The sequence below is a fragment of the Ruditapes philippinarum genome, unplaced genomic scaffold, assembly GCF_026571515.1.
Source record: "Ruditapes philippinarum isolate M1 unplaced genomic scaffold, ASM2657151v2 ctg7845_1_1_1_1, whole genome shotgun sequence".
Lineage (NCBI taxonomy): Eukaryota > Metazoa > Mollusca > Bivalvia > Venerida > Veneridae > Ruditapes > Ruditapes philippinarum.
Window position 1 is genome coordinate 41,302 of NW_026861193.1, and position 26,672 is coordinate 67,973.

Consider the following 26,672-nt stretch of genomic DNA (forward strand, 5'->3'; position numbering starts at 1 on the left):
ATTTGTATAAAGGTTAAACTTTGCAAGTTTTAATAGATTTAGAATACTTTGCTTATTAAGCGCAGTGTAGGCCTATGACATTTTCACATGCTGGAAAAGTGAGCATCCATCCACCTTTTTGAAGACGACAACAATATTAAAAAATAATTATGTTAGAACATTAGCCATTACCAGCAAAAAGAAACGAAGAAAACAGAAAAATGGTAAAACCTTAACTTTATTTATCATGTCCCTGCTCATACATTATTATGGTTGCTTAAATGAAGACTAACAAATTGTTTATCTTTATTTTTCATCAGCACAAATTGAAAAGTTCGCAGAGGGACAAAGTCAGACAGTTCATAGCATTCACCCAAACAACAGAAAAGACAGGTATTCACTGTTTAAGTTGTCATGACTGGAAATTAGACGTTGCTGTGGACAACTATTTCCAAAATCCAGAAAAATACAATGAATCTTCCCGTCCTACTGTTGACAGAAAAAGATTGGAAGCTCTTTGGCAAAGATACAAAGGTGAACATTTCATTTAAGTTTTCAAGACACAAGTTTTGCACCACCATAAATTGCTACCCAATATGTTGGGAAATATAACATTTACTCTGAAAGCTCACATGAACTTTGGTATTTCAAGGTTAATTATTCAGGGATCGAAAATTCTATTCGGCCACAGGTATTTACGAGTAGGCAGTCAACTGCACAACGAGTACAAAATTGTTGTATGCTCGTCAGGCAGGATGAGCGAAAAGTTGCCAATGTATGCCTTATTCTCATCGATTCATGCCTTCTCATCGATTTGTGACCTAAATAATTGTCCGGTATAAATACATCTGAAAGGACATACACCATCCGAAAACTACAATAGTTTTATTAGACATTCGATTTGACAATTTTGTCCAATCAAAATGCGTTATCGAACAGGTATAAATGAGCTTACCCTACAATCAGCTGATGACCTAATTACTTTAAAATATTCAATATTGATATTTAAATTAATCAAACACACTTACAATTAAGCCAAAACATATTCATTATGCTGTAAGAATCAACTTAAGACTTTGAAACATAAATTGACCAGATCGGACTGAAAATAACCATGCTGACATTTAGTGGTGTGAGCACCTATTTTTTGATGACGTCACAGGGTGAATCAGATTTCACGAATTGATGGGTAAGCGTCCAGCTGAGCAAGACAGTCATGGTTGACATGTTCAGATGCTCTAATCTTTGAGGGGTTGTTTTTAAAAGTAATTTAAAGTTTTTGAACTTTTAGATAATGGATTTATTTAACAAATGCACTAATTGAACTGTATGTATGTCTGATATTTGTTGTGCAAGTGCAATTTTTCCAAATAAGAGTCACGAATCGACGAGAGAAAAGCATAATAGAAAGATAGAATCCTCAAAAATAGTTTGTTTACATTTAACGATAAAAAACCGGAAACAAAGCTTGTGTTTTCGGTTATGTATAATTTGCACACTTGATAAAGCTCTGAACAGGGTATTATCTGAAGATGGAATAATTTTTAAACCTGGAATGCACTTAAATAACTGCTGCAGGGGTTTAGTTGAACTAAGGGGGGTTAGTTGATGCCAAACATCAGAAAATGAGGGTTAGTTGAACTAAGGGGGGTTAGTTGATGCGGCGCATCAACTAACCCTGAATCTGATCTAAGGGTTAGTTGATGCGGCGCATCAACTAACCCTGTATGTGATCTTTGGGGTTAGTTGATGTGGTGCAATCAACTAAGGGGTTAAGGTGATGTTGTTGTAATTGTTGAAAGTTTAATATAATTATTGTTAAAAGTTTTAAATCTGTTTTTAAAAATTGTGGATTTATAAAAATTAGATTTGTGTGCCAACCTTTGATTAAAAAAAAAATATTCTATTTATTTTTATTATGCAAGTAGAACCTTTAAGAAATAAAAAAATTTAATAATCATTGAATCATGAATGAATTATTTTGTAATTATTCTTAAACGCATCGTATTTTCCATACAAATAAACAAGCACTACTGTACATGTATAGCCCACTGAACTGTTTACAGCAGACGTGTCAAAATGACGTCACAACACAAATCGTCATAGCGCGTGAACTTAAACGCAGTGCAAAAGGCCTTCATCATAAATTTGGGAAGTCACAGATCTAGATCTATAAATTTTGACATTTTTTTTTTCATTTTATCAACAATTTATTTGAAAAATTGTTATGCGGGAGATTATGTGTACTAGTATTTGCCGGGAAAATAACGATTATCTGAGGTAAGTCTGATCTATTTCTTTACGACTTTTGATTTAAATGAACAGAGTAAAATCAATGCAAACAGTGTAGATCTAGTTCATTATTCTAAAACTTTCCGCTGAAAGTTACAATGTGTCTATATTTAAAATTATTTAGATCTAGATCTTCTACCTTTAATCCAAAAATTTCCGCTAGAAAGTTACAAATATTTTGGTCTCACACTCTGCAGTCAATTTAGGTCATTGACATTGACACAATCAGCTTGGAAAATTACCGATAACTAAGAGGTGAACTGATGTATATTTCGTCACTAAAAATTTGACAGGTCTTACGACATAAGCCAATCAGATAATCTGTCTGAACTGGAAGATTTCTACATCAACATGCGGTGAGTGCCTTTGATGTTGAGCTGTCAAACTTCAAAGGAAACTTTTACTTCCACTTGGGAGTAATAAAAATGATCATTGAGTGCATTTTACAAACAATAAATTTGGACATTACACATTATGTCATGGACTTAATAATAGGAGGATTTGTTTTCATTTCATCAAAAATGTTAGTTGTTGACTTGTTAATTATTTACTTAGATTTAGTTAATTAGATCTAGTTAAAGAGTTAGAATTTGCAATGCCAGCACATGCTAGAGTTTTTTCCACAGGTATGGGAAGGGTTTCTTCCCATAATATTTGGGGAAACTAACACAGTTTATTTGCAATACTGTTTTAATAATAGAGGAAGAAAACTTGATATAAAGTAGGGGTAAAAAGCCTTTTTCTAGGCATAGCTGAAACACCCCTGCTATTATATAAGCTCTCCATGCTGAAGAGACCATGTGTATTGATAACCATGCCTTTTCCTTCTTCAGTAATTTTTTATTTTTTTTTGGGGGGGGGGGGGGAGTTGTTCAATACAAGAAACAAATATTTACATCTTCAGGTAAGGAAATGATCAATACATGTGCTGGGATTGACAAATATACATTTTCTTTGGATTTTAAAGGTGTTTTAAGCTCCACACCCCAAATGTCTGTGCAAACATCAGCCCCAAATTTGCATTAAAAAATTACTGTACTGACAGTGATTACTGCTATCAGTATTCTTATGATTAGTTTTAACAACAAGTAATTAGATAGTAGGAAATACAAGCCCGGGGCCAAATCACCATTTTTGGGGAAGGGGCCTCACCCTTTTCTTGGGGAAAATATGTGTGATTTTGGCATACTTTGGGAAAATGGGTCTCAAATTTAACACAAACTTTTAACAAGTTCTTCAAAATAGAAAAGCAAATAGAACTGGGAAAAAGTAATAAGGCAGTAAAAGACCTTTATTCAACATCATCATTTAATTTTGTTCTAAATTCTATGGGAAATTTCAAAAGACTGGGGAATTTTGAGGTTCAAACTTGGGAAAAAAAGAGGCTATTTTGGTTGGGGAAGCAGCCTTATGATATTCGGCCTCTACAAGGGGTTTAAAGTTTTGGCCCTGAAGCCTAAACTAAAAGTAAAACATTGTTTTTTAATTGTATCACAGCAAAGCTGGGAGATCTTTTCATTCAAATGGCAATGTGTTTGGGATAAATCATCCATTGCCACCTTAGTGCAGTAATGGGTTAAAATAACTCCTCATATATAATTCATTAGGAGATAGTTGAACTGTTATACAGTTAATTTTAAAATTGAAAGTGCATTTGATATATTTACAGATTTTACTGTATTTTTATGCTCCCACAGAGGGGGAGCATAAAGCGTTGCACTTGTCCGTCTGTACATACGTCTGTCGGTACGTCCCGAAATTTTGTGAACGCAACTCCTCTTAAACTGGATGTTAGATTTTGCTTAAACTTCCAGGGATGAACAACCTTAATGTGTAGATGAAAGTAAAGGAAGGAATTTTTGCTGCGACAAAATTTAACAGAATTATGGCCCTTTGTTGATTTTTTCACTAAATGCCATGTAGAAATTTTGTGAACACAACTCCTCTTAAACCGTATGGCAGATTTTGCATAAACTTCCAGGGATGAACAACCTTAATGTGTAGATGGTAGTAAAGGAAAATTTTGCTGCAACCAAATTGAACAGATTTATGGCCCTTTGTTAATTTTTTCACTATACCATATAGAAATTTTGTGAATGCAACTTTTCTTAAACCGGATGGCAGATTTTGCTTTAACTTCTAGGGATGAACAACCTTAATGTGTAGATGGTAGTAAAGGAAGGAATTTTTGCTTCGACCAAATTTAACAGATTTATGGCCCTTTGATGATTTTTCACTATATACCATATAGAAATTTTGTGAACGCAACTCCTCTTAAACCGGATGGCAGATTTTGCTTTTAACTTCCAAAGATGAACAACCTTAATGTGTAGATAGTACTTAAGGAAGGAATTTTTTTTGCTGCGACCAATTTAACAGAATTATGGCCCTTTGTTGATATATTCACTATATACCACATATATGTTGTCAGTGGGGGCATCTGTGCCCTTTGGACACAGTTCTTGTTTAACTAAAAATGTTCATTCCCCAAATTAAAAGCACATGTACATTTGTTGTAGTAAGCAGTGTGTATTCTAAGATGGGGGATTCACTCCTATTTTTGTGAATTCCCCCCTAGTTTAAAGAGGCAGGGGGGAAATTTTACATAAAGAAAGAAGGAAAAAAATCAACAGATGTAAAAAAATTCTCACTTTTAGATAAACCCCCCCCCCCCCCCCTGTTTTTCAAATCCTAGAATATCATACCTCTGTGTAAGATACTGTAATGTAAGATGAAATGCTATTCTTTTTCATTTCAGGTGGGTCACAGCTTGATCACAGGTTTACTTGTGTCAAAGTCAGAATGATGTTTCCAGTATACTGCCCTCAAAAGCCATGGTAGGGTTTCCAGTATACTGCCCTCAAAAGCCATGGACCATGGTAGGACAGTATTTAAGTAGCACCAGTAAGCATTATTATATTCCTGCTAAACAAAGTTTGTGAGGGCTATATAGGAAAACTAATTATTTCCCTTAGTCCCCCTTACCAAAATTCAATAATGTGACTTTGAAGGTCATTTATGAATCAAGGTCAAGGTCAGTCTGGTTGACTTGAGTATTATATACTAGGGTAAAGTGATCGTAAGTCGGACACGATCGAAAGTCGGACATTTTTAGCTGTTCATTAAATGTTGTTAAAACGTTTCTAACATGCCAATAAGTGCAGTCAAACCAACCTTAACATTTAAACCGTGCATAGTTGTCTTTCTTGTCAGCGTGGCTTACTTCCTGTCTTTCTGAATATTGTTACTATAAATAGCTCTATCGGCGCGAAATTTGAAAATCTGGATTCCAGAAAAGTAAGACTGGTCTTCCTATTTCAGTGGTTTAAAGTATTAAAAATTAAAGAATGCATATATAAATATATATCAACTATACAAGTATACATGTTTAATTTGTGTTCTTAACTTGTTTAATTATTTTGCCTCGTATTTCTTTTACCTTTCCCCACCCGGCGTAGGAACCAAATTAGATGTTAAGTCGGACAGTCAAAAGTGAAAATTCGATGTTAAGTCGGACACTGTTCAAAGAAGGTTCTATTGACATAATTACCCATTGTTCTATACATGACTGTATCTACAAGGTCTAGTTTTATTCTTTATAACGACAAAGAGCGTATAGGCCTATCTAGTAAAAGAAAGATATTTTTTAAGCTTCCTATATTTTTTGCGATACAATAAATTCATCATTGTATTTATTGAAGCTTAATATCAAATGACATTACATCTAGATCTATAGTTAGATAATTGATTGAAAAAAAAATGTCTTCAGTGTTCGATATTTTTTAATATAGACAAGATACAATTCTGACAAGGCATGCGCTCTACGAATAGACGAAAGGATAGGCGGATACCGCGCTACATGAAATTTAATTAGGCTCTTGTCACTGCTTCCTTCCTATCATTATTCTAGATCTAGAGTTCATATATATTCATGGTTCATTAATACTTACGCTATATAACTTCTTTCTAAAATGTGATATTTGGTATTCGTGTTTTCAAATTATGTTAGATATCTTTATGTCAAACATATGTTCATCTCATTACGTAGCTGCTTTTTTCTTTGTTTTACAATTTAAATGGTTTCTTAGTTTCAAAGTGTTACCAACTTTAACTTTGTTATTGCTTGGTTGTAACTGGTATACGTATGTATACGTAAGCAGATACGTTTTTAGCATGCACCCTGGAGCCAAACTTGTATTAGATTAGTCTCAATATTTCGACTGCAAGACAGACCGATTTTATAATCTGATATTTCATAGTCAGATGTCTGTCGCGAAGGGCGACTATCGTATATATAAAACAAGCCATAAAGCGCACAATTTGTTGGGCTAGTATTAGATCTACCTGAAACATACAGGTCCTAGTCGCCATGTCGGCTTGTGTTACCTGCGTCGTGAAGACGCACAGAAACTTAAAATGATACACTTATGTTCAAAGCTTCGCTCTTATAAAAAGTCCAATCTACGTTATATAACAGCAATTAATAAAAAAAACATAATTACAGAATCTCAGAATCAGGGTTAACATGTGTAAGGCAGACACACTTCATTAACCTGGGAACATATATAAATGAGCCGTGTCACGACAAAACCAACATAGTGCGTTTGCGACCAGCATGAATCCAGACCAGACTACGCATTCGCCGCGCAGTCTGATCAGGATTCACGCTGTTCTCTACTTGTAATAGGGTTGGTAAGCCAACAGCATGGATCACATTCACATTTTGCCGTAACATATATATTATCATGATTGAACACCTTTCTCTGTTTAAATGACATGTTGCTTTTTTGCTATTTTTGTTGTTGTTTTTTTGTTTGTTTGATTTTGCTCTGCATGAATTCAAACATATATTAAGAAATTAAATCCCAAATACGTCCTAGACCTTTGTCAGTTCTAAAGTGAAAGCAGTGACAACAGCCTAATTTGATTTCAATTTAGCATATTTATTAAATGTGTTACTGTTGCGTAACAATATTCATGCTGTCACAGGTATCTTTCAGAAAATATATTTTATTAGACAAACGAAAATGTTCTAGCTGAACCATCCATACACATAAAATAAAACAGCAAATTTCGACCCTCTCCTCCGAATGTGATATTTTCTTTAACCAAAAAGCATATTGTTGTTTAGATGTTGTGAGAAAAACAGGAAATTGTGTACGTTTCTAGCCTTTGGGTGAGAGAGTGGGGTTTACGTACGCCTTACCAACGAAGTAATACTAAAGTCATATTGCGTCTACCAGCTTTACCAGCTTTACTGATAGAGGAAGACGTCAGGTGCCCCTCTGTACGTTATTGCAGACACAAAAAAGCAACTAAGTAGAACAAGCGACATTCCGTAAGCTAGCTTGATAGCTTTCTCACATGTAGAAACCTACGATGCTTGCGTGACTAGAACCAACAAAAATAAATACATAATTGAAATCATTTAAAATGCTTACTGTACAAAAACATTGAATGAGTTCATGTATGTAACGGCGTATACGCCTATTTTTACGTTTATGCGTCGGCTGCATGTTTTGTCAGATTTGCATGTTGTGTCTATTACCCTGAAGACACTTTTTTCAAAATAAAATATCACGGTAACGTCAATATTTTAGAATAGTGTTTCATTTAATTTTGCAAACTAAATGTTTAATTTACACTGTACTTACGCACTTTAATCAAACTAAAATACAAATTAGTCTGTAAGCAATAAATACGCCCCGTTTCTGATATAGCTAGTCAGTCTGATAATTGCCCGGAGCGATGAGAAATGAACTTACTCAGAATCATCAGCTATAAACTTTAGTTAAAAATATAATAATTATATTATTTATAATGTTTATAATATTTCTGGAACAATAATACAACATCCATATATTTCATTCGATTATTTTGATGAATACCGATTAGAACGGGACCGTAAGTTTTACCGCCCAAGTCAAAAAAATTGGTGTCCGACTCAACATCAAATCCGTCCGAGTCAACATCAAATGCTGGTACCTGGCTTTACACCCGATTTTTATTCTTTTCTTACACTGGTTCCGAGTAATTATGATTGTTTTTCGCATTTTAAAGTATTTCCCCGTGTGTAAGTGCTTTGGAAATTCCGATATGTTTCTAAAAATAGATTCTACAAACGGAAGAAGCAATGATGTGTCCGACTTACGATCACTTTACCCTATATGTTTTAAGTTAAAAATGAGCAGAATGTCTGTTAAAAAAGAAGTTCTTAGTTATGACATTTGACACAGATGAATTGTGATATTGCTCTGATGTGACAAGTTTCAAGTCAATATCTCTACTGGTTCATGAGATGAGATACAACGGGACAAAATGATTTCTATATAGCTCTCCCCTACCCCAACTGTTCACTGTATAATTATGACTAATTGTATTATGACAGTGCTTTATATGCCCCTGTATAATAGTTATTGAGCTGTCTGTCATTCTTCACAAGTTTAAACTAAACTGAAAAGTTCTACATGTAAAGTCCTGTACCAATTATTTCATAATTTATGCACTTGCATTGATTGTCATTTTAATGGAACAGTCACTATGTTTGAATCTTAAGGGTGACCTTTCACCCTGATCTTGTACTACTTGTAGTGGGTCTTGGCAAAATGGTCACACTTATATTTTTAAGGTTCACACTAACACAATTAGAGATTACAGGTACAATAATACAAAGAACAATATTAAGCAATTAGAATAGTTATTTTCATTCTCTTTTCTTTTCATAATACCTGCATGCTTAAGAAACCTTTTCAGGGGCATACGTCACTTGGGTGACAGCTCTTGTTTTAACATATATTATTGGCACTTGTACATTTAAGTAAATTTTTTAACATAAATTGCCACTAGTTATAATGAACTATAGATTTAAAAAAAGCTTTTTTACAATATTTCATACAATGTTCTCATGTTTTAGGTACATAGAATTTTGAAATTGAGTGTAAACTGTAATTACACGAAGAGGTGAAATTTTCAACAATGTCATGCCATTCCATTTCACTGAACTTACATCATGAGCTTACATCATATGTAGAGGCAGTTATGTCTTTTCAGGTAATCTTTCATAGTTATTTTTTTTTCACCATGTATTACCACTTTTATATCTAATACAGATTATGTTTTAAAATGTCTTTATATGACTTTGATGACTTAAGCACAACTTAACTTAAGCACTAACTATAGCCAATCAACTCCTGGAAAAATAGTTGAATGTGTTGTTCTGGAACAAATTGTTCAACAGTTTTCATTTATTCTAGCATTATTAAAGCCTCGTTTTATGAGTTTGTATAAATTATATGATCTCACAATCTTTTTGCATGCCTTGCCCTCACAAGACGTTAGGAGAGTGATGTCAAGAAACTTCAGTATGGGCCATTATTAATAAGCTTGACTTTTTCGAACAAAAAAAGATCTACTGCTAGAGTCATGTTGTCGTTGATATTGCCATCTAAAAAAATTTTGCAATCTTAAAAATTTAATGTTTATTATAATACCAAAAAAAATGTTTAATGTTGATTTTTTGTTCAAGTTAAAATATGGTTTGCCTGGGGTTAAAAAGATCAGTCAGACAAGGTCAGATATGAAACTTTAATTATGTTTTGTACAAGATAAGAGCAGCTGCTGGGCGGGGGCAGGGGCAATGCTTAAAGCAAACAAATAAACAGTTTAATAAAAAGAAAATAAAAGAAGAAAAATAATGTATTTTTCTTTTTTTTTGTCTAGTCACACTTGTTTTGTCCAAGTATGAATCTTTTCCATTAATAAATGACAAAGAATTCAATAATTTGATAGTCAGGGTCATTTAAAAGTCAAGGTCAGTTCAACCTTTAAGAATGTCATATTCAAAAGTTTATTTTTTCTAAAGTATGAAAAAAAATCCATTGATAAATTACAGAATAACAGCCAATTATAGCGATATCAGAGAAAATAAAATAATTTACCTTCAAGGTCAAGGTCAAACATAAGTAAAGGTCAATTTGAGTTTGATATACATGAAGGTCCTGACCTAAGATATGTTATGTCTTAATATGAATTCATTTATAAATAACAAAGTTATAGGCTTATAGCTAGTTATATAATTTCATTAATTTAAAGCAAGTTGCATCCAGATTCATGTTAACTTTCATGAAAATTTTGAAAGTAAAATATTTTGAGGTGAACAAAAGTAGTAATTTACATATTGCAATCGGCACTTACAATCCAAGAAAATTAGAAAAACGTGCAAAAACAGCCCTTACTGTGTTAGTAACGTGTTAGAAAAATGGTGATAAAATACTGCATCTTGGATCTTGAATGTTTTTACTTTCTTAAAATTGTAGTACATTTTCTTAATATTGATTTTCGTGAAATATTTTGGCTCATCTTGGAGACCAGCAGCTTTAACATTGACATTCCAGGTTAATTTAAGTACAAGGTCACATCTTAATTACTCAATGTGTTTGTTAGGTTGTAAGTCTTGTCATGTCCATGTTTAAATCAAATCTGTACATAAATGATAAAATAATGATATTCAATAATTTGACAGTCAAGGTCATCAAGGTTACTTCAACCTTTAAGAAGGTCTTGTTCAAAATGTTGTTTTCTTAGGTATAAAGATGATCCATTTATTAATTACCAAGTTACTGTCAATTAAAGCAAAAAGTAGTAAAAAAAAAATTATTCAACCTTCAAAGTGGTAAACTTGATAGTATATTCTTTATGATGCTCAAGTTTAAAGACAGTCCATTCATAAATAACGAAGTTAAAGCCACTAATAGCAAAAAAAAAAAAACAAGCAAAACTTAGATAATTGACTTTGAATATCAAAGTCAATGAAGGTCAAGGTTAGTTTGGTCCCAAGTATGAAGACAATACACCAAGAACTTAAAAAGATATAATCAAGGTACAAGTTTGCGTATGGCAATGCCAAAATGACTGTAACAATACCTCTATTTATTTATGTTTTTTAAAAAAGAAGTGGGGCTAAAATAATGTTTTTTTCTTGTAATATTCTTTACAATAATATTCATCTGATGTTTTTGTTTTATGAATAAAAAAGGTCCAGCATGGTGGATTTTATTGCTCTTTCTACCGAAGGAAAAATAATTTCTTTCTTATGCATGAAATTTTAATGCAAATTTATTGCACAATAATCTGCAATAAACTTTTTAACTTGAGTAAGAAACAGATGACTTACTTTGGACTAGTGTTACAGTGTTGACTGCTTTTTGGTGGATGATGCAAATTCATTTTTAAAAAAACAAACAAAAAATACCAAATTCATTGACATGAATATTATCATTGATAATGAAGGAAAATATGTTAAATACTGTGGTTTTACTGATTTCAGGATGGAGTGAGTTACGCCTTGGATACTGGAAAACATGTGGCTATTTCCAAAAGAACTGTTGGTGCCTCATATCAATGAGAGAGCCTGACACTGTCACATATTGGACATAAAGTAGTGCAGTGCCTGACAAATTAGCCATAACTTGTCACTTGTACCAGGAGGATGAAATTGAACTTTACAAATCCAATGTCAGAAATTACAAGACTTTTGAAAAACCTACACAATGGGGGAAAAGTTAATTGCGTATATCTTAAAAATTACTTGAGAGTGTGTAGCTTCTTACAATTCTGACAGTCAAGATCTCATTGAATTAAATGTCCTTTGGGACAATGTCGATAATGTTTTATAGTGATTGAAAAAACAATGCAGCAACAAGCAATTACCTAAAATTAATTTTAAGTGAAGATCTCCTTATGCAGTATTCTACCTTTTGATGCTTCCTGAAAACATTTGCAAAGCATATAGTTGCCGCTTTGTCCTTCTTTAATTATGTCGCAATTATGTCCTACAGTTTTTCCTTTTAACTTTATTTATTGACCAATATCTTTCATATTTGATAGGTAGATACTTTTTATGGTCCTTTTAGTAACTCTGTGCGAGTTTGAGATTACTAGGGTAAAGGTCACAAGTGCAAAGAATATTCTACACTTGCTTGAACAACCATTATTAATTGACAAAAAAGCATTTCATGTTTGGTAAGAACATTTCTTCTGTAGTTCTCTAACTTAAGTTGGGGTTGTTGAGGTCAATTGCAAGAATAATAGAGATTTTACATTTTCCTTCACATACTCAGTTTAGTGTTTGGAAGCATTCATTGCCATTTCGCACACTGTCTTAATTTATTACCTGAATTATTCCAGGAAAGGTAGAATACTGTTATTTTCTGATGTGAATTTTGACTGAGTAAGGCCTTTAGTGTAGCAGTTTTATAAATTTGTTGTCATAGAAAAGATAGGTAATATTGTTGAGAATTTAGGACTTTTATAATGTCAAATGCAATAAAGGAACACAGCAGAAACCGAATACATTGTACCAGGAGATGAACTCTTTGTTTAATGTGTTTTTTAGTTCAGTCTGGCAAGATTTTTCAATTTATTTTTGTAACAATGTAAACTTTGTTTCTTAGCTCACCTCAGCACAATGTGCTCATGCTGAGCTTTTGTGATGGCTTTTTGTCTGTCATGCATTATAACCAGTTACTAAAAAAATTTTTTCTGAAAACATGACTGTATTTGTATTTGGACCAATCTTCACAGGAAAATTCCATAGGTGGTCTCTTATCAAAGCTGTCCAAATGTTTCCAGTTGGTTGCCTATGTGGGTCATAGAAACCAAACAACAAAGGGGTTTTAAAATGCATGTGTCGAAATATTTTCTGGCCAAGAGTTTTATTGTTTGGTTTGTTGTATCATTTAAAGGAGCTCTACCAAAGTTGTTAAAACAAATTACAATTATTTTTTTTATGTCGCCTTGAAAAGGTGATATATAGGGGTTACTTTTGTCAACCACGTCATTGTCGGCGGCCCCTAAAGTTTGTCCTGAGCTTTACTCAGTCACAATAAATCTGATTTACTTCAAACTTTGTGTGCATGCTTCTTTTAATAACCCGAAGTGCAGTGCACAAGGACCGGTACTCTGCACTTCTTAATTTTTGAGTATTAATTAATTTTCATATTTATTTATTTTGTCAGGGCTATTTCTCTTCAATTATAAAAGCTATGGACTTGAAACTTAATAGGATGATAGACCTCATTAAGGAGAAGTGCAGTGCACAAGAAATGGTACTCTGCATTTCTTATTTTTTGAATTATTGCCATTTGTTGATTTTCAGACTTTATTTTTGTCCGGGCCATTTCTCATGATTTATAAAAGCTATGGGCTTGAAACTTCATAGGATGATAGATCTCATTAAGAAGTGCAGTTTACAAGAGATGGTAATCTGCATTTCTTATTTTTTGAGTTATTGCCCTTCGTTGATTTTCATACTTTATTTTTGTCCGGGCCATTTCTCATGATTAATTATTTCTCATTATAAGAGCTATGGGCTTGAAACTTCATAGGATGATAGATCTCAATAAGAAGTGCAGTGCACAAGAACTGGCACTCTGTTTTTCTTATTTTTTGAGTTATCGCCCTTTGTTACTTTTTATACTTTATTTTTGTCCGGGCCATTTTTCCTAAACAATGAAAGCTATTTACTTGAAACTTCATAGAATGATAGATCTCATTAAGAAGAAGTGCAGTGCACAAGAACTGATACTCTGCACTCCTTATGTTTTGAGTTTTTGTCCTTTATTTAATTTTCATACTTTATTTTTATCCTGGCCATTTCTCCTAACCTATAAAAGCTTTGGGCATGAAACTTCATAGGATGATAGGTCTCATCGAGATGAAGTGCAGTGCACAAAAACTGGTACTCTATGGTTTTTAAGTTACTGCATGCTCTTAAGGTCAGTTAGTAAAAGGTCAGTCACTCTGAGTCACTTTGGTGTTGTCCACTAAAGACATGTATAACATATAAAAGATGGTGCGAATAGTCAGCTTTTATTATCATTGACTTGTCTAACCAACCAAATTGTTTATGGTAAATCTTCTTAATAACCAATAGGCCAAATTTCATCAAACTATCAATTTTTGTATATAGCAATGTATATTGGACCATAACTGTGATTATTTAATTCATACCCAACAGGTCAAAATTGACCCTGACCCTGGACAAGTAAGTTTTACAAAGTCTTATATATATGGGTGCAAGAATACCTGAATTTACTATAATATTTATAGGTTTTCTTTAGGAAGTATACTTTAAGGAGTATTAAATAACCTGAACTTTAGGCAAATACCTGAAAACCTGTACCCACATTATGACATATATATATATATAGGAAGTCCCCCAATGCTTAGAAATTATATATTTTGAGTGAAGCATGTTTAGTGGACAACTACCAAGTTTTTCCTAACCATGGCTCTTCTGTCTACTTTTCATATACTTATAAAACCTATAAAATTCTTCTCCAAGACAAGGCCTTGTGCTTTTATATTTAGTTTGTGACATTTTCTAGTTAAGAAAAGTTATATTTTTGCTAAAAGGTGAGCGAATGTGGGTTATAATTATGACCCTGTTCTATTTACAATTGGTTAAAAAAAAAAGAATTTGATTATTGAAAAACTAAAATGTTAAAGTAAATTTATGTGTAAATAAATATATAGAAAGCTAACTAAATTTTATTGTTTTGTCAATCTTTTTAATTGAACTAGACGTTCATTGTCACCAGGATCAAATAAAGCAAAAAAATTATGTCTGTATGTGAAAAATTACTCTTCAGAAGTCAGATTTTTGCAGTATACAAAGTTCTCAGTGCTATGTTTATAAAGCACTATCCCTATATGTGATCTAATGGGGTAAGTTGTTGCGCCGCATCAACTAACCTCTTTAGATCACATATAGGGTTAGTTGATGCGCCGCATCAACTAACCCCCCTTTGATCAGATTCAGGGTTAGTTGATGCGCCGCATCAACTAACCTCTTAGATCACATACAGGGTTAGTTGATGCGCCGCATCAACTAACCCCTTAGATCAGATTCAGGGTTAGTTGATGCGCCGCATCATCTAACCCTTAGATCAGATTCAGGGTTAGTTGATGCGCTGCATCAACTAACCCCCCTTAGTTCAACTAACCCTCATTTTCTTATGTTTGGCATCAACTAACCCCCCTTAGTTCAACTAACCCTCAATTTCTTATGTTTGGCATCAACTAACCCCCCTTAGTTCAACTAAACCCCTGCAGCAGTTATTTAAGTGCATTCCAGGTTTAAAAATTATTCCATCTTCAGATAATACCCTGTTTCTGATACTTGTGTGATAGGAATGTGCCTGACAATGCTCTATAAAGTGCGCATTTTATACATAACCTAAAACACAAGCTATGTTTCTGGTTTTGGTTTGTTGATTTTATATAAACAAATTAAATTTTTAGAGGTCTCTTGCATTGGCGATGTTCTATTGCATCAGAGAAGTTTATCTTGAAAATCCAGTCAAAATACAGGACAAGTAGCAAAGCATGCTGGATGAGTAGAAATTTGAAAGCAATAAGTGACTCTGAAGAGAATTTTTGATCCTTGATATTCAGTTTGCAACAGGCACCTTTTCTAGAGAGATGTTTTTTTTGCAAGTGAGAAAAAGCAAGATGAATGACAGATAAGATTGTATTTGTTGCCAAACGAAAATAAATAAAACAGCTAAATTACTGTATGATTATATCAAACCCGGGACATAAAATAATAGGGCACGCATCTAGAGATTAGCACCATGTTATTATTTTCTCAATTAGTGCACATGCTTCACCATTTTGTCTTGCCTATCGTTGTGAAATGGTATTATTTTGGTAAGTAAAAGACAGTATGAATAAGAAAAATAATAAATATAAGCTAGCTGGCATAAAATTTTGTTATTTAGTATTTAAATTGCATTTATATGGTTTAATGAAATTTAATAAAGTCTTTTTTTAGCTCACCTGTCACAAAGTGACAGTTTGAGCTTTTGTGATCGCTTTTCGTCCGGCGTCCGTATCCGTCTTAAATGACATCTCATAAACCACTGAGCCAATTTCATCCAAACTTCACAGGAATGTTCCTTTGGTGGTCACCTTTAAAAATTGTTCAAAGAATTTAATTCCATGCAGAACTCTGGTTGCCATGGCAACCAAAAGAAAAAACTTTAAATATCTTCTTTTAAAAAACCATAAGAGCTAGAGCTAAGATATTTGGCATGAAACATCTTCTAGTGAGTGTCTACCAAGTTTGTTCAAATAAAACCCTGAGGTCAAAATTGGCCCCGCCCCAGGGGGGCATTGATTTTCCCTATATGCATATAGTAAAAACTTAAAAAATCTTCTTTTAAAGAACCGTAAGAGCTAGAGCTTAGATATTTGGCATGAAACCTCTTTTAGTGAGTGTCTACCAAGTTTCTTCAAATAAAAGCCCTGGGGTCAAAATTGGCCCCGCCCCTGGGGGTCATTGATTTTCCCTATATGCATATAGTAAAAACTTAAAAAATCTTCTTTTAAAGAACCGTAAGAGCTAGAGCTTAGATATTTGGCATGAAACATCTTCTAGTGAATGTCTACCAAGTTTGTTCAAATAAAAGCCCTGGGGTCAAAATGAGCCCGCCCCAGGGGGTCATTGATTTTCCCTATATGCATATAGTAAAAACTTAAAAAATCTTCTTTTAAAGAACCCAAAGAGCTAGAGCTAAGATATTAAGCATGAAGCATGTTCTAATAGGTGTCTACCAAGTATGTTCAAATAAAAGCCCTGGGGTCAAAACTGGCCCCGCCCGGGGGGGTCATTGATTTTCCCTATATGTGTATAGCAAAAACTTAAAAATCTTCTTTGGAAAAACCCAAATAGCTAGAGTTTAGATATTAAGCATGAAACATCTTTAAGTAAATATCTACAAAGTTTGTTAAAATAAACGCCCGGGGGTCAAAACTGGCCCTGCCCCAGGGGTGTCATTGTTTTTAACTATATGTGTTTAGTAAAAACTTTAAAAAATCTTCTTTTAAAAAAGCCAATGAGCTAGAACTTAGATGTTTAGCATGAAACATCTTCTTATGGGTGTCTACCAAGTCTGTTCAAATAAAAATGATTATTTATGGGAAACTGGTTAAGCGAATGTTCTGAAATTCGTACACAAGTTATTGGTCTAGACATACATCTAGTTATACAAATATCTTGAAAAAATATTTTCGGTTCCTTCACATCAAAAAATGTCAGTGGAGTGAGTCCCTTTAATGAATATAGTGTTGAGGCTTTGCAAGTAAAATAAAGAATATCTAGCATGTAACTTGTTACACTATAGATCCCCATGAGGAAGACAAGATGACAGTGGATGGCGTAATGAAGTTTCTTGAAGAGTTGAATTTAAATCCTGAATCAAGGACAGTTCTTGTTATAGCCTGGAGGTTTAAGGCAGCAACACAATGTGAATTTACAAAGGAAGAGTTTTTAAATGGCATGGTTGAATTAGGGTAAGAATGATATGTAATACATTAGTATAGCCTGGAAAGGCAGGAATTCTGCATTAGTTTTATACAGAATTTACTTCAGTTTGATTGTGTAGGGAAGTTCTATGCTTACAGATACACTTGAATTCATACCTGGAAGAGTGTAAAGTTTTTTCTCAAGGAAGCAAACACCTGCACTTTGACGGGGTTGAAACACAAGCAGGTGGCAATATTTCATTTATTTGTCCAACAAATTAACCAATGGATCCCGCTACTACTGTGTGTATTAGTATAATCATAAAGATTCCACTTTTTTTGCAAGGAGTGCATTTCATAGCTTATGTTTTGTGTGAAGCAGACAAATTTACTGTAAAAAATGCATTTATTGTTAAACTAGGTGTTCAACAAATGAGCCGTGTCACGGCAAAACCAACATGACCAGCATGGATCCAGACCAGCCTGCGCATCCGCGCAGGCTGATCAGGATCCATGCTGTTCGCTTTACAACCCTATTACAAGTAGAGAAACTGATAGCGAACAGCATGGATCCTGATCAGACTGCGCAGATGCGCAGGCTGGTCTGGATCCATGCTGGTTGCAAACCCATTATGTTGGTTTTATCATGATGCGGCTCAAATGCTTTCAAGCGCATACTTGGAATGTGTTGATATAGAATGATATAGAATGAATAGAGATATGTCAATAAAACGAGTGCAAGCATAATAAGTTTATCATGTTTATGAAGATCTATATAGAGGGTTGACCACAAAACATTTGTAAGTCTGTCTTTACTTCATATTAATTACTGCAGTTTTGCAATCAGCCCTCAATATGTTTCTATGAGTGTAACATTGAAATTTTGTGATTCATGTAATAATAAGTGTAATAAGTGTGAAGTATACTTACATGTGACATGTTATTGCAGGTATAATCTGATTACAATCATATCAGGTAAATTTTGAAAAATCATAATAACATTAATAAATCATGGTATTATAGATGTTGTGTGTTCGATGAATAATGTTATTTAGGAATCAGACTTGATTTTATTGATAAATCATGTTATTTTATGTGACATGATTAATAAGTCATGTTATTTCAGATGCGATAAATGATGTCATATCTGATGTGGTAAATCATGTTATTTCAGATTTGATGACTTAATTTTGTGTACTGGCTGAATTAAGACCAGTGAAAAATATTTTTTTTTTAGTGAAATATTGAAAATGAAAATATTTTATTACATCATTTTTTCTCAAGATTTCATTTATAAGTATATAAAATAAAGAATGTTATTTCAGATGTGATATTACAATTTGAAAGACTTAAATTTTGTTTACTGGCAGAATTGAGACAAGTGAAAATACGGAAAATATGTTTCACTGCAGTGAAAAATAATTTTTTTCAGTGAAAATATGGAAAATGAAAATATGCATTTTATTTCATCAATATTTTTCAATATTTCATTTATAAGTATTTTAAGTGTATAATAAATAATATTATTCAGATGTGATTAAATCATGTTATTTCAGATGTGATTAAATGATGTTATTTCAGATGTGATACACCAGAGAAGCTGAAACAAAAGTGTTCCCAGTTGGAACAAGAGATCAGGGATCCCTCTAAATTCAAAGATTTTTATCAGTTTACTTTTAATTATGCTAAAAACCCAGGACAAAAAGGTTTAGGTATGTTACTTTTATATACTATTGTCTTTAACTTGACCATCACACCTTTGTAAGGTAAACAGTAAAAACAATCATTTGTAACTAATTGATTTTGGTTCATTCAGGTACCTGTTGCTTGTACAAGTGTATAAAAGAGTTACCTTCATAATACATACAGTATCAGTCAAATGTTTTATAATTTTGTTTTTGGTTATTTTAAATTTTTGTGAGTTGTCTGTGCATCAACATCAACATGATTGTGTTTCCCCATTTGATTTCAATTATAAACAGTACTTAAGCAGAACTTGCATCATTAGTAAGACCTCATAATGCATTACAGAATTATGGCCCCTTAAAAGGCTTTTTTAAAAATTGGTGCATCCATGGTGCATCCATGGCTGAGTGGTAAAGGTCATTTACTCCAGACCACTTGCCCCTCACCGCTGTAGGTTCGAATCCCAGCAGGGACTCTGAATTTTTTCATGTGAGGAAGCTATCCAGCTAGTTTATGGAACATCAGTGGTTCTACTGGGGTGCCTGAAATAATGCACGGAAGGGCACCTGAGGTCTTTCTACACCAGTAAAGTTGGAAAGTAGCCATATGACCTATACTGTGTTGGTGGGACCATAAAAAAGAAAAAATTTGCCTTGTTTGCTTGGAAGCAGTTTCATTGTATTTTTTGTTTGAATTAATGACATGAAATGCTGAATACACTAGGCAGTTATAACTCCTGCCCTCCAACACAGGCAGGGTGGGGGATAGTGAGGGAAATAGTCTCAGTTTTTACCCTCCATTTGCCTTGTACTATTTTGTTTTAGAGACAGAATAGCATTGCATATGTCCAACATGTAGTATGGGGTATTTAGCAATATGACTGTCTCAAGGTTACATTTGATTGGACAATATGAATAAAAAAACCAGGAAGAAATCACTGGAGTAGAAGCTTGTTAAATGCATATTATGCCTCAGAAACAATTTAATTTTTCCTCCTTTTGGAAATGGTAGTCGTGAGTTTTATTATGTGTTTAAAATATGGTTTAAGACAAGTTAGAATCTTATTACTTTAGGAAAGAAGTAAGAATGTGAAATTATTAGTAATAGAAGTAGCAAATTGAAAACAAAAATCATTTTTACTTCCATACAAAATACCAAATCACTGAAACTGTATTTAGTGCCAAAAAATCAGAAGCAAAAGATTGTTCTGAAAATTGGGCGATGAGTAACTTTTATGGTATTTTAATGGGGAACCAAAAATAGATTGCTCTTGAGTAATGAAAATAAAGTATATTTTGGGCATTATGGGGCTTTCAATTGTATATAACATATGTTTAGAACATAAAGAAAATTTTCTTTTATTTCAGATTTAGATATGGCAATAGCATACTGGAATATTGTTTTATCAGGAAGATTCAAATTTCTACCTTTATGGAGTCAATTTTTACAGGTAAAGAATAAAATAAATTTAGAAGAGTTTCAATATCAACATCATATTTTTGAACAGTTAACACATTGTCAAAATTTTGATCTACTAAAATGCCCATCATGACTTCTGTAGTCAGTTTCATATATATATAAATATCAAAGGGTCACTTGTAAAAACCTGGAAAGAATGCTCGTGCATGTCGGTCGTGCATACCGAAAATATGTGTCAGGTATCAGTCTGAATTGCATAATCTTATCGATCAGTCAAGCTCATCATTTATTTTTCTCCATGATACATATAATAATCTCATTGGCCTCCCGTGCATCAAAATTGTATCATCACAAAACTCAACTTGCATACATATTTAGTATCATTCAGTGAATTACTGAATTCATAAGTCACCTTTTGTGTGATAGAAACATTAAAGGACATGAATGGTGACATGTCTGGGGGTCCTTACTCTCAGTGCCTAAAAGGGTGGATGGACCCTCATTAAGCCTAGAATACATACATACATTGAAAGGTATTGGCTGGAGAGTCTTATTCTTATGACTGTTATTTGGGAAGAATGTGTTCAGATTAAGATTTCTAGTTCTGTGATATGAGGGAGCTTGTTCTTCAATAGTGTTGACTGTTGTTTGCCTTTCTCTCTTACCACAACTGTATGTAAAACCTACTTTATGTTGTTTCATCTTAGTCACTTAGAAAATGCTTCATTTCCCTGGGATATAGTCATTTAAACATTATATTTAGATAAATTTGTTAATTACACAAAATGAGTTCTTGTGGTCGAGTAGGAAATGCCGCTGAGATGCAGACTTGGAATCACTTTGCCCTCACCACTGTTTGTTCAAGTCCCACCAGGGACTATGTATTCATCCATGGGAGGAAGCTATCTAGCAATTTAAAGGAAGGTTGATGCTTCTACTCTGGTTTTCAGTTCTACCTCAACTTGCACTTATGACCGAGATCATGTAAGGAGAGGCACCTGAGATTTTTTCTATCAGTAAAGCTGGAAAGCTACCATGTTACTTTAACAGTTGAAGTTTATCGTTAATCTTAACCAGATAAACCACAGAATGAATATGTTTACATTACAGGAGCATCATAAACGATCAATACCAAAAGATACGTGGAATTTGTTGCTAGATTTTTGTAACATGATCAATGAGGACATGAGTAACTATGATGAAGAAGGTAAATTGTTTTTGCTGTTTAAATGAACTCCACTGGGCAAAAAATCATAAAGTTTTAATTTCTGACGTAAATCAAATGGGGCCGTTTAAAACAGAAATATATATTAAATATAACTAAGAAATATACTCAGAAATACATTGTATGTTTGTTCTATTCTCAGTCAGATTTGAGTGAAAAGCGTTGCCCTTACTGTTTACTTTCAAATACCACTACAGCAATTTGAATGGTAACAATTAAATCATTTTATCACAAATTTATACGCACACAAAGGCAGATTTAACAATCTGCTGTGTAATTAACACCTGTCACACAAGTTGACCGGAAATCTTCTTCGCGCAGTCTGATCAGGATCCATGCTGTTCGCTTACATACCCTATTTCAAGTAGAGAAACTGATAGCGAACAGCATGGATCCTGATCAGACTGCGCGGATGTGCAGGCTGGTCTGGATCAATGCTGGTCGCAAACCCATTATGTTGGTTTCGTTGTGACGCGGCTCATTTATTTATTTTATTCATATATATTGTTGCGTCAGTCCTTTTGTTATATACCTTTCAAGGTAAAAAATGTTGCAAGTGTAAAGCATACAATGATAACAAACAATGTTTATTATATTACAGGTGCCTGGCCAGTGTTAATAGACGAGTTTGTAGAGTATGCAAGGCCTCAGGTACAACCTAAGAGTACAACGGTATAACGTCGGCTCCCCCCTGTATATAGTTACTGTATAGTGCTTACTTCATGATTTATTTCTGCTTTATAATACTGCTAAGTTATAAAACTACAGGAAAGATAACTCATCTACAGAAAAGCTGTTAAACTACAAAAAAGATGAGAATTTAAAGAAAAGTATTAAAACTCCAGGAAAGATGAGAAATCTACAGAAATGAAGATATGATAAAAGTATACTGTAAAAAAATTATGAAATTAAAGGAAAGATAGGAAATTGATGAAGAAGTTGTAAAATTACAGACATGATAAGAATTGTATAGAAAAAGTACAACATATCAAAAGACAGTACAAAGATACATAGGGAAGATAATGAACAGAAAGTTTATTAATCTACAGGAAAGAATGCACTTTTATACAGGAAAGCAATATAAGCACACAAAAGTATATCTGGTATGTAGACTAGATAAAGTTGGAGACACTTGCCAAATTTTATAGCAACAAGTTCAAGAAGGGCTGCATGGTCACCCTGAGTTAGAATTTAGATATTTTACACTGTTTTGCTCTTTTGCTTTTATTTACTTTCAATGTGACATAGTCCTGTAGAGTTACTGCTATACACTTCTTTGTTATAAATGTCAAGATAATTATAAATAGATAATAATTTAACATTTTTTACAAAGTCTTTAACTGATAGTAATCATATACGGATACAAAACAAGAGTCAAATATTTTCATAAACATATCAGAGATGAAATTAACGATTACATAACAGGTAGAGATGTAACTCTAAGCAGATATAGAATATATGAAACAAACAACCATGGTTTGGCCTATATGAAAAGAAGTATGAATAAAATCCCATTGTTAAACACTTTAAGAATTGAGAGTGGTTGCTAGTTTGTGATTTATAAATTAAAAACATGATTTTTCTTTAAAATGTTTTCTTTAACTGGCAAGAAACAGATCTACCAACAAAAGAAGAAAGAAAAAAATATTAGCAAAATTTGTCAATACATGTTACAATTAAAAGCAATTTTTCTTCAAATTCTTTTGTGCATAAAAAATATAAAAATTGTATAAAAAAATATCAACTTGTGAAACAATGAAACAGTTTTTCTTGTGAAGGTACCATTCTTTTAATGCAATACTGGTTAAGAAATAATGTTTAATTGAGAACAAAGATGTGAATATTGTAGGACGTAGAATTTTTAGAAAATTTTAACCTTGAACCTGCCTGAGCTGCAGTAGATATACGCTTGCCAACAATACAGGTCCAGGTACGCATGTACTTACTTGCAGTCTGACCAGGCTCAATACTGTAGGCTGATCAACTTTGAATTTTCATCTTGATATCCCAAAAACTGATAATGGAATGTTCCAGAAATGAGTGTTGGTCAAGTCTATTTATGGAATTTAGCAAATAAGATTTAAATAGTAGTATACTATCATCTTTTATTGTTTTAGTTTGTAGGAAAATGAACAAAATACAACAATTGTCTTCCTATTCTATAATGATATTCTTTATTTCACAGTTTAGAGCTCCTTCCATACCATTCCATTCCACTAGGTTCAATTTAATTTCTTTGTCTTAGATTAAAAGGACCTCCACCGATGTCCGAAAGCGAAGAAATATAAAATTTGAAATTCATACATAGATCAACAGGGGCATTTAAAACAGAAATATCCAGAAGTTAATTTAAATTAGAAATGTAATCAGAATTAAATTGAATGTAGATTTTTTTTAGCAATTCTAAGCCCGAAATGAAATAACTATTATGGAAAATCGGAAAGAGCAAATGATATGACATTTTCAAACATGTTATTGGTCTAGACCTATATCAAATGATAATTTTTGACAGGTTATTTGGCCCTATATAAACAGTTGTTAAATGTTTGTAAATATATCCTGAGCCTTTAAGTTAGGGTTAAATTGCTAATAACCATTTATATATGGTGAAATAACCTGCCAAGAATTATAACGAGTTAATAATACTGCAATCATGCTTAATTAGAGAAAAAAATGAAATGATTTATAAATTGACTGCAGCCGTGTATATAAATTATATAAATGTCATGATTATCCAATGAAAAACAACGTAACAAACATGCAGTATTATAAAAGTTTCAAAAACAATATCTCCAGTCTGTCATGTCAAAAAAACCTCTGTGGAGTTATTTATTCAATATCTATGTACTAGATCCATATTTTCATTACTTTTTTTAAAAATTGATACACACTAAGGAGGGCTTAGTGTGAAAGGGTTGTAACTCGTCTTATATCGTCCCTGTGAATTGCCACAGTTTTGCACCAAGCCTTGATTATTTGTCCTGAGTCTTCACTTTTGTTACTGATAATTATTGATGAATCAAATTACTTTTTCTATGAATGTTGTCATTAAGTTTTGCTGATTGAAATGTTTTGTATGATTTCTATAAAAGCAAACATATTGTACTTTGCGAATGAGACTAGTTTTGAGTTCTAAAGTGTTTATTTGTGTCCAGTGGTATCTATGCATACTAGTAATTTTATTTGTTATTTTTCATAATGATGATACAATGTATCTTTTTTTTTTAAATGTATTTGTGAGGAATGTCTGTTTGCAAACACCTTTCATCTATCATTAATGTACAAATTAATTCATTTCTGCTTTTAATTTTTTTTAGGGAATGAAACAAAAAAAAATCAGGTGTGATTTAGGAGTGGAACTAATATTTGCTTGCTTAATTAAGAGTTTTCGTCCCATGCCCGTACCCCACCCACCATTTCTTGCTTGTTAGTGGAATTCTTATTTTGTTATAATGCCTCTACACCTATATTTGTCATTCTCACAGAGAAGATTTCTTATGGACACCTTAAAAATTGCTTGTGGATAGATGCCAGTGCTTTTAAAAAATAACATATCTTTTATATACCGGTACTTGTGCACTAGTCAGTAGTAATCCTGCCTTCTAAGGTAAAACAGATATTTTTACTTTGGATAAACTTAAGAAAAGCCCTGCAAGGTCAAGATGGTGAAATCTTCACTAAATCACAGTGAATATACAACTATATTTAGCTCCATGACTAAATACAGCCACCCACAACCTCACACTCCCACCCCCACACACACTGCTCGTCTTCAATTTTGACCTATCCAATACAAAACAAAATCACAACATTGACCTGAAAGTATTGAACTGATGAAAATTAGAACCTTCACCCACTTTCCCTCTATCGTCTGCACTGCCACAGGGGAGACAAGTAACTGGTGCATTATTTTTAATTACTCCAAAGGCAGATCACCGAGTTGTGTATTTCCAAAAATGGCATTGCTTATCATTGAGATGGCTATATAGATTCATCACATTGTAGTCATGGCAACCGGTGCAGTCTAATATGGTTGTTGCGATTAATGGCGAGTCAACTGTTTCACAAGACGTTGATTGCTGACTGTATTCATTTACAATGTATTTAGAAATTTTTGTTAATGTATGAAGGTGAAAAGATTGGCAAAAATTGCTTCCAACAATGTTACTAAATTTATTATTATAATATTGTGTTTTCATTTTAAAACTGTCCTTTATAGTCAATTGTAATCATGATCCTCAGTCCCAAGGGACGAGTGGGAGCCTTGACTATTACAATGACCATCGGGTGATTAAATTCGTATTATTGTAATTACGTTTTGGACACATCCTTTGCCAATTCAATACCAAAACAAAACTACCCCATTGCTGCCCCAGCAGTGCTAGGACAGGCACAAGGTGAAATGGTATTTCCCCAATTCCTTTTGCTCTGTCCCAGGGAACGATGGACCATGGTTTTTACAATTGACAGTGTTACACATGTATTAAATATGAAGTGATATTAAAGTTGTTATTAATGGTCAATTTTTTTAGCCTTTCTATACTAAATGTCTTGTTTTGAATTTGAGACATTCCTTTGCTAAAGTAATGTTAATGATTTGATATCAAAATAACAAGACTGATCAGTCAGCAGGGATAATTAGAGTACCCGTATTTACGGTTATTCTTGCTACAAAAATTAAAACATGTATAAAAGTAAATTGTAATTGATTGACATTACGGAATCATTTCTTTAATATCGTATGTTAAAATCAATTTTCATGATG

General features: G+C 33.1%; 1 protein-coding gene and 1 long non-coding RNA gene across 2 annotated transcripts; both read left to right on the plus strand.

Annotated features, from left to right (window-relative positions):
• The first annotated feature begins 101 nt into the window (after positions 1–101).
• On the plus strand, positions 102–24,965 carry LOC132714811 (DCN1-like protein 1). Its single transcript, XM_060697735.1, has 7 exons — positions 102–203; positions 300–513; positions 17,457–17,625; positions 19,159–19,289; positions 20,631–20,713; positions 21,793–21,889; positions 22,509–24,965. The coding sequence occupies exons 1-7, from the start codon at positions 201–203 to the stop codon at positions 22,583–22,585; spliced, it is 774 nt and encodes a 257-aa protein (XP_060553718.1). The 5' UTR covers positions 102–200; the 3' UTR covers positions 22,586–24,965.
• On the plus strand, positions 1,634–14,818 carry LOC132714809 (uncharacterized). Its single transcript, XR_009623607.1, has 4 exons — positions 1,634–2,259; positions 5,030–5,175; positions 9,185–9,321; positions 11,597–14,818. It is a non-coding gene; the product is annotated as an uncharacterized LOC132714809 (long non-coding RNA).
• Positions 24,966–26,672: the final 1,707 nt, after the last annotated feature.